This window comes from Amblyomma maculatum, chromosome 8 (genome assembly GCF_055883805.1).
Source record: "Amblyomma maculatum isolate TAMU_Amacu chromosome 8, ASM5588380v1, whole genome shotgun sequence".
Lineage (NCBI taxonomy): Eukaryota > Metazoa > Arthropoda > Arachnida > Ixodida > Ixodidae > Amblyomma > Amblyomma maculatum.
Genome location: NC_139351.1, coordinates 104,692,772 through 104,710,394, shown reverse-complemented (window position 1 = coordinate 104,710,394; position 17,623 = coordinate 104,692,772). Strand labels below are relative to the sequence as shown.

The following is a 17,623-nucleotide window of genomic DNA, read 5'->3' as shown; positions in this document are numbered from 1 at the left end:
GCCACCTCGATCACAGCGCCTCAATATGTCATTCGACAGCATGCACTACGCCTCTGGCTGCCTCACTCGTTGCACTACAAGGCTGCATGGCAGCAGCGTCGGTATTGGCTGCGCATGCGCCAGCTGAGTCGAACGCATGAAATCGAAAGTTGGCTCGTTTTCCTGGCACACTTTTGCTTTCTCGTTGTCGCTTGCGTACCACCCTAAGGTGCCGTCCAACAACGTAAATACGGGATGATGCGTGCGCTCGGAGGAGCTTGAGAGCGAAGAGGTTGGTTGTGTCACGCATCACCCAGAAAATTAAGCGGGTGTAAAGAACACAACAACCGAAACTTCGTCACAGGACAACTCAAGTTATTGAATAGACTGGCGCACACGCGCGACAGCTGATGCAACAATTACATGAGAAAGCGCAGCAACGCCTGTCCTCCTAGTAATATCCCCTTCAGGCGCTGCGTATATGCGAACGTGACCCAAATTTCACTACATCTTTGCACGGAGTGCGGATTTCCGCCTTTGAAAATGGCACCCGTCCTATCGAGTACGTGGCGCGCTAACTCTTGTTGCTACAGCGAATTGTGTTTTTAAACAGAAAGTAAACATGGACGTCGCAGCGTTTTATGGCGGGACAAAACAGCAGCTCTAATTTTTGCATACCTCTTTTTAAACCGATGCTTAATAGTACTATATTGTAATGAATGTGTAAATAAGGGAGCATAGATATTGCATTCCAGATTTCATTATCTTAGACATAAAAAAAAAAAAAAAGTGCTTCAGTGCACTAACTGTCCGCGCGGCGCTTAGTTATTTCGTGCAAGAACAGTATGCAATACTCTGATTTGCGGGTAGGTGTCTTGAAGACACAATTTTTTCCCAGGGGTAAACATTTACTCACGCATAATTGGAAAATGCAGAAAATGTTGCAATGTTTTCATTCATGTAGCAGTTTTCAGGCACCATGTCCACATATGTGGATGTAAATAAAATATATTCTTGCATATTCTTTTATATTTGAATTCTGCCGGGCCTGCTAATCATGCATGGGGCAAAAAAAATTTTTCTTTTAAAAGATTTAATTGCCGCCTGAAGGGGACATGCTGAGCTCGGTGCAAGTCACGGTGCAGGTGGTTTTAGCAAATTACTAATTCCGATCAATAGCAAATTGTAAAAAGTAAAAGAAAAATTGTCTAAAATTCCCTTGCCCTCGTGGACTGTTGGCTTCTTTCCTTCGTGCATTATAGCGAGCTTTTGACTAATAGGTCAAGGAAATTCAAAAAGGATGTCACACAACTTTCCAGATTATTGTATTTTATTCTAATAACAGTTTTGGAGTGGACTGTCCCTCCCTTCAGGGTAGAACTGAGAACTCTCAATTCCACCCTGAAGAAGAACGGTCCAACGTCCGAAACTGTTGTTCGAATAGGATAATCAGGAAAGTTGTGTGACATCCTTTTCACACACATATATATATATATATACACACATAGGCCAAAACAATTGGTTCCAACCATATTTGGCCCCCGTTTTCCTTTTCAACTCGAGCATGTCGAAGTTGGCCAGCACTGAAGTAAAATATGTAAAGAAAGGAGATTGGGCTTTTCAGTGGCGTGTTTTAATGGAGATATCACAGTGTGGGAACTTTCGTGACAAGATGTCAATGAGTGTTATTTACTGGCACAACCACTTTGGTCACGCTGCTGGTGATGGGATGGATGGTTGTTGCTGAGCTGACTAGAGGTGGCAGGGATGCTTGGACACTGTGCACAACTTCATGTTGAAAGAAGTACTTCTGAAAAGTTAAAAGAAAACCATTCCCCAATGAGTAACACTAACAGAACAAACTAGACATATTTATGCACAAGAACAAAAATTTCTGAGCGTCCAAAAAGTACAGCTTACCTGACCAGTGTCCGAGACAAAATGATGACTAAGAATGCTTAAAGGGGCAAAGAGGCAATCCATACCAGAATTACATTTAGTCAAGATCAATACATGATCACTGAGCATTTGGGGGAAGCAAAACCTCAGCCCTCACATCAAATGAAAAAAAGAAAGGAAATTCTCAGTACAAATTACAGACCTAAAAGAACTCAATGAGTACTACTACAATAGCTACTAAACAACAACTATTAAGCATGAATCCAAAATCTATAATCACACTTAAAGAAATGTTAACTGCTCAGTACAACCTATCATTTATAATTTGCTGCCGTTTCTTCAGAGTGTAAACAATTTTTTGCACACCATAAACAATCAGCAATACATTTAAAACAATGCGTCCACAATCAGAGGGCCAAAAAAGAAATGACATTTGGAAAGAGTAACAGGAATACCCTGAATGCAACAGTCATAAGAGATAATTAATTGACTGGATGCCACTGGCGGAGGAGTTTCTCCTGCATATAACTTGACTGCGCTGATGGTACAGTTACATGAAATTTTACTTCCTTCCTGAGGCTAAAGCTTCCCAACATGTGAAGTTGTTGAATAGTACTCACCACAAAGCCCAGTGCCAGTAATGCATGCAATGCAAAAACAACAGCAGCAGTGATGACAGCCATCTGTAGAAATAAGCAAACCCAAAAAATGCCACAAATTAGACAAACTAATGAATTATGAGCCACTAAGCAGGGGTTGTGCTGCAGAGGAAACCACACTGCAGCACTATACTAACCAAAACACATGTTTTCATTTCCCTTTATGCTAACACAGTCCTCTCACAATGTATGAAGGAGTAAAGCTGCATTAGTACTACTCTTTTTGACTCCAACTACATTAAGCTATTAATCCAGAAGAAGCACGAATATTTCATTTTAGATATGGTACCTCATTCTAGACCTGCACAAAATAAGTTTTCATGGGAAAAATTAGAAAGAAAACACAGCTTGATTATGTGCATCCGGAAGAAAAAAAAGCAGCACATGCCTTGCGGGAGTCTTCCCTGAATGAGGGCCAGAGTGTGGCAACCAAGACCCAACCAGATAGGGTGGCACCCACTACAACAAGCAGCCATCGCAGCCAAGTCAGGTGCACAGCCCACAGGATCTGTGCAAAGAAAAAGAGAGTTCTGGTCACTGTTCTTGCTGCATGCCATTTTCAGGGCTGGCCAAAATCAGTAGCTATTAATGCATTGAATATTAAAAGTGCAAATATATAACCTCTAAGCAGTTCGTAGATAGTATTTGCTATTAAATTCGCACCAAAATTTTGCAATTCAAATGTACTAAGCATTTAGAAATTACGAATTTCTATTTCATCTAAACTTGCAAGGAAACATTGAAACATATATTTCAGGCACGAGTAACCGTAAAATTACGAGCATGCGCCTCCACCCGTGCAAGCGCCTCCTCTAACTTCACTACTAATTTAACATTACCACGCTGTTCCCGCAAAGTATCCCCCCTCCCCCCCCCCCTCTCTCCCACACCGCACGTCCTCGCTGCCTACCCTTTGCGTGCACCTCCCCTAGGCAGCACTACCAGCCCCATCCAGTCCCAGGATCCAATCCAACTTCAACTCTCAGAAACATCACAAACAAAAACGGCACCCCCTAAGAGTTGTGTAGGGAAATCACTCCTAATAGCTGGTGTCAGAAAACCACCGCGAGTGAGACATCCATTGTGCACGACCCAAAGAGCAGATGGTCACTGTCTAGGCAGGAGCCGGTGACGAAATGAAAAAAGACAAATGTTAACATGTTTAAACAGTACGCCGAATGAAATGTCGGCAGCGGGCGCCAATCAGCTTGCACTGGTGGTGGCGGCGCAGCAAGAACACACTGCGTAGCAGCTCGCCAACGTCTCAACGCACTTTTCAGCTTATTCGCTCCGATCAGAGATAAATAAAATTTTAAATACATGTGCACTTCGCTCAACATTTTTAGCGGGAAATTTTGTCGTCTTAAATTTGGTCCCATACCGGGAAAATGCCCCCTCCACTTTTCCTGTAATTTTGACGTGGGAGAGGGGGGTGCTTGCTCGGAATTTTACGGTAACTTGCTCTTTTCACACAGAGTAAACTACCAGCATGCGTCAAAAGCCTGTGCACAGTAATGCGTTGACAGACATTAAGAACCATTAAAAATCACAGACATGGTTCTGGCAAAAGGTAGTCTGCAGGTTACACGGCCGAGCACCGATTCTTCAATGGGTTGTGCGACTTCATCATCATCATCATGAGCCAGACTATACCCACTGCAGGGTCAAGGTCTCCCTCATATTCCTCCAATTAACCCAGTTCTGTGCTAGCTGCATCCATTTGACCCCTGCGAACTTCTTAACCTCACCCTCTCACCTAAGTTTCTGCCGCCTCCTGCTACACTTTCCTTCCCTTGGAATCCAGTTTGTTACCCTAAGCAATCATCGGTTATCCTGTCTTCACACTAGATGCCCATTTCTTCTTGATATCCACTAGAATGCCATTAACTCAAGTTATTTCTCTGACCCACTCTATGTGCTTTCTATCTCTTAACGTAACATCTACCACTTCCCACTGTATAGCCTTCTGCGTTTCCCTCAACTTAAGTAGAACCCTTTTCGTTAGCCTCCATGTTTCAGCCTCATACTTAACGAGACCATATGATATCCCAAAGTTAGAAGCAGCTGACAACTCAGGTTCCTCCTTTGAGGTGGAAGGGTGGGAGAGGAGTCAACCTTCCAGAGATTTTTGGACGCTGAGTCAGGTGCACGTATAGCATTCTTGTATGGCTTGGTTCAAGCAGGGCTTTGTATCTATGTAGGTTGAGCACCTGCGATGGCGGCTGGATAACGCGGTAGCTTAGGATTGTGTGCTAATAAGAATGTGCTAGATACTAGATGGTTTGTGGGGTTTAACTTTCCAACGTGACTAAGGCTATGAGAGGCGCCATATTGGAGGGCGCTGGAAATTTTAACCACCCGGGGTTCTTTAACGTGCACCGACATCGCATGTCACACAGGTGCCTAGCTAGCTTTTCGCCTCCATTGAAAAGTGACCACCGAGGCCGGGATTCAATCCCGCACTCTTGTGCACAGTAGTCGAGCGCCCTACCACTGCACCACCCCGGCGGGTTCTTAGATACTAGAGGCAGACATTAACGGACTGATAATTAGGAGAGCAGAGACTATATGTACGCAGACAAGGAACCACAAGGGGAGCAGCAGACGGGAAAACTAATACCCTTAAAGGCAGGCTTATGGGTTCCTTTAACCTTTTTTTACCCAAAAGGGAGCTACATCAGCTTCCTGAAAAGCTAGAAAACATGAGGTGCGTCATCAGAACTACTGCATCACAAAACAAAGATAATATGATGCAATAAGAAATACAAAAGAGCTGCTACGATAAAGCTGGTTAAGTTAAGCTGGAGGGCCAAGGTTAAAAGGACACGACTCACGGAAATTGGCACGTAGACGGCCAGGGAGTAGCCGTACAGGCAGAGGGTCTCCAGAAGAGAGTAACGAGATTCCACCTGTCGGTACTTGAGCACAGCCCACAGGACAAGTGGCACCAGGAACATGTACACCATGATTGCCGTCGATGCAAATGACACTACACCACAGTTTAAGAGAGGAGGCAGGGAGTCGGGACAACTCAGTGTCAGCCAAACTGCTCGCCCTAACAAAGCAACTGACCAGCATAGCCAACTGACTATGTTGCACAGATACCATACTTACACAGAGTATTTTTTTTTTCTTTTTTTTTTTTTTTTTTTTTTTTTTTACGCAAACTTGCCATAAGGCATATTATATAAACTCATGTAAATGGTTTTCCGTGAGGAGCCATTTCCGGTGAGCCATTTAGAAAAGTCATCTTCCCTTGTTGTGGTTAGACCCACATCGCACAGAATCTTTGTCCTTGATTCCCTTGTCCCTGCACAAGTCCATAGCAGGTGGCGAACATCCACTTCTGCAGCTGGTGTGGAACACTTTGGGCATGTGGTTGGTCCGATTTCAGCTTGCGATTCCCATCGGCATTTTACCGACGGGGTAAGGGCCGCCCCAGCTCTTATCCTTCTAAGGGAAACCTCGGAACCTCATATTCTGAACAGGCGCAGCGGATACTGTGCCACCTCTACAAGCACAGTTATGCAAGAAGCGTGATGGCTGGTTGCAGGGTCTTGCAATTGCACAGAAAATAGCCATGACACAGTTATGTATTTTTATTTCTTTTTTCTCTTTTCACAATGCCTGCCATAATACTCAAACTTGTGAGGATTGCTCTGCTGATAATGGATGAGAAATGTTTGGTACTAGTGACCATCCGTGGTAGAAAGCACCACACCTTAAATCACAACAACACTCACAACTGCCCCTCTGCAAATCAACAATGCCTATTGCCCGAAATCGAACTCATTGAATTCCTTTGAGTGCGATCTGCACTGGTGTCCGAGAAAAAAAGCTACTACTGTTAGAAACAACATCACGGCTGCTTGAGCAACTTAACCTACAAAATAACAATTGCAAGCACACTGGGGAAAAATTTGTGGCCTCACCAGTGCTGAATAACGTCACCAAAAATAGGCTTTTGCTCCTCCAGCCATCACAGACAATGGCTGGTGAAGCACTGCTCTACTTTCACACATACGAACAGAAATCTGTGGTCAAGATATTCAATGCATATAATCAAAAAACGTCCAGTATCCTGCTTACATTTATGGTGCTCTCGTTCCATTTATTACATAATACTTGCTAGTGTATGCAGGTAATGCCACGATTCCTTTCAATGACCTCACTTAAAAATAAAACCCAGAAGAGCACTTCAACATTACTTTTCAACCCAGCATTGAAGTATGCATATGTTACTCAACTATGAAGACTTTGATTCTGGCCCCTGCTGCTAATAGTTGATGCTTTTGTTCACTTAAAAACAGGTGGCAGCTTTTCTTTTAACCTTGAAAATGGTATTAAGGGGGCAAAAACAGGCACCTCTCGTGTAGTCAGTGTGCCAAAAATCCTTGTTCTGGCCGGCTGTCTCCAGGTAGCTGGCCACATTGCTGCTTATTGAGGTTGTCACCACCAGGGTCAGGCCAATCCAGATGGGCCCTGGAAGAGCAGGACACACACAGACAAGTCATAACAAAACCAGAGTGGTGAATGCACTGTGTCCAAAGAAAGGACCTACTGCCAACCGCGCACCAATTGTGCCTAAGATAGCAAATGAAAATGAGAGGCTGATCGCTTTAAGATGGTGCTGATGAAACATTTACTCTTACCCATAAGCCACATGCATTATCATAGCAACGAGAGTCTCAGGCAACAATGAACAATGTTGCCTGGCAAAGAAGGAAGTCAGCACTAGCACTGTAAAATGCTTTCGTGGGCTACTCATCTGAGTCACCAACAATGTCCACATGATTCAGAGGTGAAAAAATTTAACCAATAGTTACAAGCATGCAACATGAATGTCTGAGCATTAGACACGTTTTGAGTGCACGAGAAACTTTCATTTAGCCGCTGTGTGATGTTTGAAGCCTCCAGGCTCAAGCAGCAGCAATGCTCATGCGACATGGTTCTGTCTGCGTCGGCACCTTGCATGACGTCATGAGAACATGTGTAATGGCCGACTTGGCACGTGCCGTCAATATGGGCAGCACTTTTGTTATGGAAAACAAACTCAAGGGGAAACTTGGATCCCGAGCCAACCACGCTACTTTTAGACCATGTAGGTGCATTTGTACAGCTGGTTTAAAATGGGCCATTCCGTATATGTCAGGTGACCTTTAGTACATTGTGGTAGGTTACAAATGCATGTCAATATATGCATATATATGTGACCCAAAACTGAAGAGAAAACTGGGGTACTGGTGCACGTAATTTGCATTTGGCATAACCACACTAAATTGCCTATCATTTTTTTTTTTTCTCGCAAAGTCTGAAAGTTAGTGGTGAATCTGGACCTGCCCAAGTCTGCAGCGACTCTCTAAAGTGAACTTCTTTGGAAAAATCGCTTACAGCAGGGACAGTTAACTGCTATAACCTGTTTAGACACACTAGTTAGCATTAGACACACTAGTTAGCATGTCCTCTGCTCTAGCCATATGCTCCTTCAATATTGGCCACCCTCTATCTGCACATTCCTTTGCTCTCGCCATAACCTCCTCTTTTCATTTTATATAACTACTCTCCAGGCTCTTGGCATACACACTTGGCATGGCACTACAATCAAGTTACACATTCCTCCACGCTCACCGTAACCTTCTCCTGTCGCTGCAGCCACCTTCTGGTTGCATATTCCTCTGCTCTCGCTATAACCTTCCAAGTTGCTAGGCCACCTCCCACTCTCTCCAATAAAAGTGAAAAGGGGGATCTGCTTTCCGCCCCTTTGCCACCACGGCAGGTGTACTGTGGATGCCAATTGTTCAAAACTGAGGAACAAGCTAAACTGACCATCAAACTAGAATAAAAGCGTTCAATCTAACTCCTGCTCCAATAATTTATAACTCGGTTTATTCACAGTATTGTCATCTGTAAGCAGCCTGCTCATGAGGTGAAGTATGTACTGTTGCCAGCAAGCCTCTCTAGAGCACTCAAACACTGCCCTGTTGCACAAAAGAAGTGAAAGTTAAAAGCAGTAAAAGCATATACTTGAGTTATAAAGACAATGCTGGTGCTAGACTGAATGAGCAGATGCACACTATTCACCCTGACAACTGCACTGTACCAATTATAGAGCACCTGGGTCAAGATTTCACTTTGTTCTGCTGCATACTGCTCCAGTACTCTAAACAGGTGTGCTGATGACGGCATTGCTTCCTTAGAGAGAAGTATGGGACGCCCTCATCAGAGTCTCCTGCAAAAGTGGAGGCAGTGCCTGTTCGGTATATACAACATGTAAACTGATAATCAGACAAACTAAAGTGCAAGCACGAACATGACATGAAGTAGGACTTCCTCTGTAATGCAAAAGCCCTGAGGGTAAAATAAATGAAATGAACATAATTCAAATATGACACCATGGTGTCAAAGGTGCTGCACGCAGGGCACAGCACTTGACCCCAAAGATTATGCCAATGTTCATAACCTTGCTATATAAATTGAAAATAGTGCCGCTCTTCAAACTAGTGTAAACAGTATTAAGATAAATATGGACGTATGTTAAGGTAGGCATGCTAGTATATGCATTTTTCATACGAGCACAACACTCAAATTCCCACCTTTCTTTTGCACCCGATAATCCTAAGTAATTGAGCACAACAGCGACAATAAATGGATAGACTACATTAGCTAGTCACGTAATAGGTTTTGTTTTCATTATGCTTGCTGTCCCTGTTGTACCCCTCTTCCATGAAAATTTTCACATCATTAAAATGTGATGACAGTGGTGTTGTATACAAAAAAAAAAAAAAAAAAAAAAAAACCACTGTTCTCAGTCCTTGAACGTTATAACTCCTTCACTGTAATACTACATGGCTTTGAACATGTTTGGTGACACAGCTGTCAGTCGCGTCACATTTTGCACTGTCATGAACCCCCCTCACCAGAACCACCAAAACTTGAGTCCAACATGTGCCCGTATTTGGGGAAAAAACAACAGAAACATGCCGCGAGTCCTATGGAAACGCACCATAGAGGTCAGGGTTAGGCCGGATGTGCTTCTCGAGATAGGAGGAGCCCGACAACTGGGGCACAGCTGACCACAACAGTCGTCTGAGCACATCGTTGGTGGTAACATCGAAGAGGCTCTGGTAATAGCTGAACTTCCAGAAGGATGGTGTGCCACCCCCAGCGCCTCGTTCTCGGTTCAGTAGCTGCAAGGAACGAGTTACTATGACCTTGCATCTTCAATTTGGAAGCAAGGGGTCATACACATCTTGAAAGCGCGACAGGGCTAGGGCGATGCGGCCTTTCTGCTGTCTCGTCAAAGCGCAAGAATAGCCATTACAAGAGAGTGTTAGAAGCTATGCTAAAAATAACAAAGAGAGCCCCAAGAATTACAGATGTGGAGACAGGTAATTTCGAGTGAGTTCAATGCAAAACCACGGAAAGGCGGCTCAAAGGAAAAAGAAAGGATGCCGATGCGCCGTAAAGTTTGATGCTACCTTTTCCTTCAATTCTTGCATGTTAACTCGCGTGAACCTGCACACTCATGTGAGCTTCATATAAAACATTCACAGGAAGTGTTCGGCGGCTGCTCCACCTCTACCACACGACGTGAAGCGTCCAATGGGCCATTCCCCGACGGTACGCACCTCATCGCTCTCGTCATCATCGTCATTCATGTCGTTGAAGCTTGTGTACGCCTGGCTCGTCGGCCCGCCCTGGCTGCTTCCTTGCAGCGTGTCGGAGAAATCTGAACGGAGGCGAGAAAGGCAGTTGTCACAGTTTGTCGCCAATGCCGCGAGCAATATAATACGCAATATGCATTGCCGGTGCATATCGCCGAGGCTTACCTTGGAACTGCAAGCTCGCTTGCGCGTCGTTCTGGTCGACCTGAAATTTTCGGCTGCTTTAAAATCAAGATCCACATTCGTTGCCTTAATTCAATGAATATCAACGCGAGAGCGAAAATGGGATGGCCAATCGCGCATTCTCGAGTTCGCTGCGTTGGCACGGTTTACGCGCGCTCGCAAACGCAAATAATGAAGAAGAAAAAAAAAAAACAAATCATGCAGATACGTATATTGGGGAGTCTAACATTAAATGAAAGCACATGTGCTACTAAAATACCACTCCTAGATAATAACAAATATACCATACATCAATGTCGATAATCTTCGCCGTATTAGGCGCAGCCATTTTTAAAGGACAAATGGCTCAGCATGGCTCCTGTCGATTCGCACGCACTAATGGCTCTACCATACAATCACAACGTAAATATATAATAATTAATAAAAGTTTACATAAAAATAAATAACAATTTTTATTTAAACTATGATATGCGTTTATTAGTTTTCTTAACACTTAAGGCAAGCTTAAGGGACGTACTTTACTTCGGATCGGCGTTATCGATTGTAAACAAACGAAATGCGGCGCCATGTGTGAAGGACCGTGAATGTATGTGAATGTGTGTAATGTGGGTAGACCAGTGGTGGGTGTGACCAAAGGATCGTCTCCTGGAAGCACGATTCCGCTCTGACGTGTTCGTTAGTGCGCGTTTAAACAACGTTAGAAGCATAAAGGGCATGCATCGCTTCTGTAGAAGCCGAAGGACTGGTCCCAGAGAGCCACGGCTGCCTTGACGGACACCATGCGGGGCCTCGTCCGCGTAGGCGCTTTTCTGGTGGCAACCGTGTCAGGCTCGTTGTTGGCGGTGATCGTATTGCAGTACCGAGATATCCTAGAGTCCACGGATCAACTCGCAACCCCATCCAGTTATGCGCTGCAGTCGCCGGGCTACCAGAGCTGGCTATCCAACCAAGGTCTGGAGCGCACCTCGTCCCAGGACGGCGTCAACGAAGCCTACGTGCTCTACGAGCGTGTGCCCGTACTTTGCTTGATACATGCAACGTCTACGCAGCAGGCTCGGGCAGTTCTTAACACCTGGAGCCGGCGCTGCAACCGGGCGGTGTTTTTCGGGAGTTTCTCAGATCCGTACGTGCCCATCGAGAGGGTGAGCGACTCGTGCTCGCTCTTCCGGCGCGTGGTGCGTAAGCACGGCGGGTCCTTCCGTTGGCTGCTGCTCGTCGACGACGAGACGTTCGCAGTGGTGGAAAATCTCCGTTTTTACGTAGCCCCGCTGAACGCCAGTGCCGTCCACTACCTGGGTCACCCCGTGCGGGCCGCGCCCTTCCACAACACACTGGCGGCGGGTGTCGCGCTCAGTGAGGGCGCAGTGCGGACGCTCGTGCCACCGAGCGACCATGCCATGCGGTGCCGAGACAGCGACCACCAGCTGGATATCGCCCAACTGGACAAGTACGTTGGTGCGGTGCTTCGACGCAGCGGCCAACGCTTGGAGCCGGTGGACACACGAGACCCGCTACGCCGGGGCCGCTTCAACCCGCTGGCAGTCGAAAAGATGCTCATGCCTGGGTCCGTCTCTTACTCGGACCCGTACTGGCGGACCAGCCTTTTTCGCAGCCCCGAGGTGCGTGCGCCAGTTCGCTTAAAAATTAAGCGTGCGTGCGTGCGCGCGCGCATGTATTTGTGTATGACGCCGAAGGCCAACGTTACTGGCTGAAAGCGTTGTAAATCAATTCGAATCTGTATTTCAGTGGGAAAAGCTGGCCCTTTCGGCGATCTATGGTATCTAGATGATCAGTGGTCTAGAAGCAAATTCTAGACAAAAAATAGTATGTGTACGTGTAAAAATAGTGTGTGTGTGTATATATATATATATATATATATATATACAAAACAAGATGGACTGCAGTATGTTGGGCCAAAGTTAAAAAGTGGATGTTTGCATGCAGGGTTTATAATCGGGGCTGGTGCTTATTATGGGTGTCCCTTGCCTACCATACACTGAGGAGCAGGACAGGTGCAAGCTGCACCGGAGAACTGTGCAGTTACTTCTTTGGCTGCCATAATTCCCAGAGCTTTTGTGATTGACTTTGGGTAATATATGGCGACTAGAGGTTCCTCCATTGCTGTTCATCATTATCATCATCGCTTAATTGATTTCGCAATGCCTGCCTCACCGCTGAGGTTTCTACTGAGTCAAATGCTTTTTGTAGTCAATGAATGTTATGTATAGGAGCAGGTTATATTCCATGCATTTTTCTATCACGTGGTTGATAGTATGGGTATCATCGATAGTAGAGTATCCTTACCGAAAACCTGATTGATTCTTTGGTTGATTGAAGACTAAGGTTGCCCTGATTCTATTAGTGATTACCTTTGTAAATACCTTGTACGTAACAGATAGTGAGCTGATTAGTTTATAGTTTTTCAACTCGTTTGCACCCCCTTTTTTTATGAATTAAGATAATGTTTGTGTTCTTTTCCGGCACAGTTGATGTCACTGGGCATTACGCATACACGGTGGCCAGTTTTTCTAGCACAGTATCACCACCATCCTTCAACAAATCCGTAGTTACCTGGTCCTTCCCTGCTGCTTTTCCCCTTTTCATAGCTTTTAAAGCTTTCTTAACCTCGTCCGTTGTTACTGGCGGAACATCCTCTTCCCTACTGCCAATCTTATAATTGTCCTGACTACTATGAATACTGCATAGGTACACATTTTATACACATTTTTATTTTCATTGTTAGATACATGTATACATGGTTATCGGTATTACAGAAGGAGGTCCCGAAGTAAAAACTGTCCGGGGGACTCCTTGGCTTGTTCTATTATCTTGTTCATATTAGTAATGACATTGCCTGCTTTGTCCCTTAGTGCATACATCTGATTTTTGCCTATGCCCAATTTCTTCTTCACTGCTTTAAAGCTTTGCCCGTTCTTTACAGCATGCTCAATTTTCCCCGTATTATACTTCCTTATGTCGCTCACTTTATGCATATTGATTAGCTTTGATATCTCTGCCAGTTCTATCCTTCTGTTGGGTTGGAGGCTTTCATACTTAGGCATTTCACCTCCGGGCTGACCCACCCAAGGGAAATTGGCAGTCGTCTTTTCCTATCCTCCCCTCCATCTTTCACTTTCCTATCTTCTATTCTGCAACTCTCCTGTCCTCTACTCTCTTCTTGGTTTTTGTTACTTCCTGGTGGCAAGGGTTAACCGTGTGTGGAGTAACTACCTTGTGTTGCCCCATATTAGGCTATAGTTGTGGTGTACAGCTGGCGGAGGAAAGAATTGTTCGGAATGCACCTCCATGGCCTAGGATCAGCACACCGATTCGGGATACAAAGTTCCAGCAGGGCTCGATTCTCTCATCCACCTACATGGGCAGTGCCTGCAAACTCATTTATGCCATGGTCTCGTGCTGTCACACAGTGTGTCAACTACTGCCAACCAATCTGTGCCTAGTCATTTACCTTCCAACTACCACGTGCCAAAGGCATACACATGATTTTTGCTTACACCGATGCCAAAATGCCGAATTTTCTGAAGAAAGTGCGTTTAAAGTATCACGTTAAAAATTAAATGCAGACAAAAAGAAAAGCAGTTCTGAAACAGTGCACTTAACATTGGCGATGCAACCATAGCTGGCCCTTCTAAAAGAAAAAAATAAATATTATGTTCGAGCAATGATGTGCTAAGCCTGAATATGTGATGCTACAGAACACCAAGTGTGGGGATTAAGGGAATACAGTAATAAAAAGCATTATTTTTTAGATCTATAATTGCACCTCATATTGTAACATTCACTGTCAAGAATACTAGTGTGCATGCACTCATGTCATCATCCTCATCAACTGGCGTCTCTCATAGCCTGAGTTGACGTTAAACCTCACAAAGCACAAACCATCATCAACTGGAGTATATCCCCTACAGGTCGAAGGCCTCTCCCATATTCCTCCACTAGACCTTGTCCTGTGCTAGTTGTATCCACTTGACACCTGTGAACTTATCCTCATCCATCCAGGCACCCCCTGCCACGCTTTCCTTCCCTTGGAATGCATTTTGTTACCCTCAGCGACCATCAGATATCTCTTTGCACTGCATTTCCTGTTCATGCTCATTTCTTCTTGATTTCTACTATTATGTCATTAGCTCGAGTTACTTCCCTGACCCACTCTGCAAGCTTCCTATCTCTCAAGATTACACCTACCATTTTGTGTTCCATAGCTCTCATGTGCCACATGTAAACGTTTTGGACATGAGCACTTGTATTTCTATGTCAGAGAGTGGATGCTATTCAGTTTTGATGTTGCTGCTAATGACTAGATTTAAAAAACGCTTTCCCTGTGGACATGTAGAAAGCGGCATTGTTTTGTATTTGCATCTTTGGTATTACCTTATGCAAATCGCTCACCGTGTTTTCACAGGGTGGGCGTTGCTGCAGCCGGCGAGCTGTCACCTTCCATGGCATAAACCCGGTTGACATGTTTCTTCTCGAGTACCTGGTGTATGGGCTACGTATGGGCTCTATTGGAGAGGGCGCCCAGGCTTCACCCACGAGCAGTCCACCAGCCCTTGCGCCCATGGAACTGACCAGCTTGCTAAGGGGCAAAGCATTCATCAAGCCCTATGGCATTGGTGGCACCTCTTGAAGCCAGTGCTCGCATCTAAGCACGTCCTACAAGCACAGGATGGAATTGACGAGTGGCACAGATCTCAGAGAGCACAGGCTACCAGGGACCATGTGCTACTAAGCTGAAGCCATGTTCCTCGGGCAGCTTTAATCAGCTTGCAGCTTCACTGTGGAGGGGTTAACGAGGAACAGTTTTGTCGGCTTGTCCGATATCGCTGTGCTGGTCCTACCAGTTGAACCTGTGGAGGCATTTGCAGCACGGAGCTTTCCAGCAGTCTGACAAGGATTTCCATTAATTGTGGAGTCAAAAGTGCCATTATTTTTTTACTTGTTTGAAAGCAAGTCATATGCCTTCAAGCCAAGCAGTGCCTTGTTTTAGCCACCTTATGTGCCCGTGCAGTGAACTTTATACGTGACAGTTCCACATTTCAACTGCGAAGTGCAAGCAGTACAAGAGTGCATGCACAATGGCAGCTGTTGTAAGCACATGAAGTTCGCAGTCATATTTGTACCAGCAAAAATGTTAACAATCTTATAGACTGTGAGCACAAGGTTTTGCATGCTTTCCCTGGTGGATCTTGGCTATTACCCAGTGATTTAGCAGTATCTCTGCAATGTTTTTACCGTTTTTTTTTTCTATCACTACTGTCCTTGTAAACATCTTGCATGTGATGCCATACTGCTTCTGCTGCTATAGCATGACCTAACATTCTTGTTTTCTATGTGACATCTTGGTCAGCATAAAAGATTGTTCAAATATGCCAGTCACATTTGCCTTCTTGCTGTATACTTTAGCGGCAGTTCTTCACAAAGCAGTGATTGTGTTGGGAACCCCTTGAACACCAAAGAAGGTGATATGAGAAGCCAAGAGTAGTGGGAAAAGCATTTTGACAACAGAGGATAGCCTTTGTGGCTAACTGTGACCATGAATTGTACTTGCATTGTGTGTTTGTACGAAAATGAAAGTCCAGCTGATAATTCACTGTGTTCAAAGTGGTATCAAGAGAGAACCTGAATAAGGTGCAACACTACACGACATTTTGTCATTACCATTTCTGTAAGGTGTCTTATCCCAATTATGTGTGGAAAGTTGTGTCAAACTTCACCCTAGTTCATGCTTATTTATTAATGTTGCAGATGCCATTCAACCAAGGAATGTTATGCAGGAGCTTTGGGAGCCTTATGAACCTCTTTTGAAATGTCTCAGGACTGCAGAAGAAAATTAATGGATTAAAGGCTCTTATAGCATAGCGTAAGGTGGTAGGGTGCTACCACATAGCCTACCCAAGCAGTGCCTGTCCCACCTAACTGCTCAACTGATCTGTCTCTCTCCAATCTGTTAGTTGGAACAAAGTGATTTTAGCACAAGCTTGGACAGCCATGTTGCAAGGCCATAAACATGCAATATGTTTCTGTAGAGTACCAGGTTGTGAGCTCTAGGGCAGCATTTCTATTGTGACGATAAATATGAACTCTGAAGCATCATTTTTAAAGCTGTGATATTGCATTACACAGTTGTGCAAGGTGTTTGATGCAACACGTTTTCGAGTCATGAAGGTTTTCATCAAGTTTTTTATTTTTATTTAATCATTGAAAGAAATGACCTCAAATTAAGTGCCTGAAAACTACTTGTAATTTTACACATAAAAACAAATTTATATCCTTTTGACAAGTATTCAGATGCCTGTCAATTCAAAGAACATAAAGGTTCTAATGCAATGTTTTGCAGCAAGGAACCTGCTTGCTAGCTGTTTCTGTCTTAAGAAAACATCAAGTGCATTTTGTTTGTCATTTTACTCTCACTGCTATATTATGTCCAAGTCACCGTGCATTGCGGACTAAGTTAATGAAATGTGCCATTTTGTTCTAAAGTGCAGTCATACTGCCCACTAGTGCAAATCTTTAGCATGTATCTGAGGGCTCTTGTTACAGATTACTAGCAGTTCGCACATAGCAAATCTCCCTACCTTTATTATGTAGTGTGCAATTAAGGTTGTAGGGCCACATTCTGCAATATTGACTTCTGTCCACTTTTTGCAGTCTAAAGAACCAAAAGGCAGTGGTAGTGTAGTGGTAAGCCGCCGAACTACTATGCCGGTGTACCCGGGTTCGGATGGAGGCGAAACGAATAGGCATCCGTGTGCTGTGCGATGTCAGTGCACATTAAAGATCCCCAGGTGGTCGAAATTACTCTGTACTCTGCAGCCCTCCACTACGGCTCCTCTTTCTCTCTTTCCACTTTAACTCCCACCTTCCTCCCTTCCCTTGCAGGGTGGTTCAGGTGTCCACAGGAACAAGTGTGACCGATACTGCACCTTTCCTTTCCTGTGAACCAATTATTATTATTGTGCACAGTTACTTCACATTTGCAGGCATTGGAAACTGTGTCAAGTTCCTGCAAATATATGCTGGACATTTTCCTTGTTCGCAATCATCTTACAATAATGTGGCACTCATTATTTGCAACGTTGACACCATGAAGGTTTATTCAAACTATATTTTCAGCTTATCAAGTTATTGTTAACAAGAACAATTCACTAATATTTACAATGGAAACAAAAATGCCTCCAAGTTGGTTCATACTTCAGCCAGTGCAAACTGCCCAAAATA

The 17,623-nt window shown here is 44.5% G+C and overlaps 2 protein-coding genes across 3 annotated transcripts; one reads left to right on the top strand and one right to left on the bottom strand.

Moving 5' to 3' along the window:
• Window positions 1-1,594: 1,594 nt before the first annotated feature.
• Window positions 1,595-10,760, bottom strand: LOC146182089 (protein YIPF1). 2 transcript variants are annotated; one of them, XM_084577086.1, is made up of 10 exons: window positions 10,674-10,760; window positions 10,367-10,406; window positions 10,166-10,266; window positions 9,541-9,724; window positions 6,903-7,019; window positions 5,372-5,526; window positions 2,926-3,045; window positions 2,499-2,561; window positions 1,900-1,936; window positions 1,595-1,789 (listed from the first exon to the last, which is right to left on the bottom strand). In XM_084577086.1, the coding sequence occupies exons 1-9, from the start codon at window positions 10,710-10,712 to the stop codon at window positions 1,928-1,930; spliced, it is 828 nt and encodes a 275-aa protein (XP_084433212.1). In that variant the 5' UTR covers window positions 10,713-10,760; the 3' UTR covers window positions 1,595-1,789; window positions 1,900-1,927. The 2 variants fall into 2 exon arrangements, with proteins under 2 accessions (XP_084433212.1, XP_084433211.1); XM_084577085.1 differs by lacking the exon at window positions 1,900-1,936.
• A 210-nt stretch (window positions 10,761-10,970) lies between these two features.
• Window positions 10,971-16,239, top strand: LOC146182088 (glycoprotein-N-acetylgalactosamine 3-beta-galactosyltransferase 1-like). Its single transcript, XM_084577082.1, has 2 exons — window positions 10,971-12,003; window positions 14,808-16,239. The coding sequence occupies exons 1-2, from the start codon at window positions 11,164-11,166 to the stop codon at window positions 15,030-15,032; spliced, it is 1,065 nt and encodes a 354-aa protein (XP_084433208.1). The 5' UTR covers window positions 10,971-11,163; the 3' UTR covers window positions 15,033-16,239.
• The last annotated feature ends 1,384 nt before the right edge of the window (window positions 16,240-17,623 follow it).

What these genes read in the sequence shown, in the direction of transcription:
- LOC146182089 (XM_084577085.1), bottom strand. Translation starts at nt 10,712, where the DNA reads ATGGCTGCGCCTAATACGGCGAAGATTATCGACATTGAT. An exon ending in CCGTCTACGTGCCAATTTCC is followed by an intron (nt 3,046 to 5,371) that starts GTGAGTCGTGTC and finishes TTCTTTGCACAG; the next exon opens with ATCCTGTGGGCTGTGCACCT. An exon ending in TCAGGGAAGACTCCCGCAAG is followed by an intron (nt 2,562 to 2,925) that starts GCATGTGCTGCT and finishes TTATTTCTACAG; the next exon opens with ATGGCTGTCATCACTGCTGC.
- LOC146182088 (XM_084577082.1), top strand. Translation starts at nt 11,164, where the DNA reads ATGCGGGGCCTCGTCCGCGTAGGCGCTTTTCTGGTGGCAACCGTGTCA. An exon ending in GCCTTTTTCGCAGCCCCGAG is followed by an intron (nt 12,004 to 14,807) that starts GTGCGTGCGCCA and finishes GTGTTTTCACAG; the next exon opens with GGTGGGCGTTGCTGCAGCCG.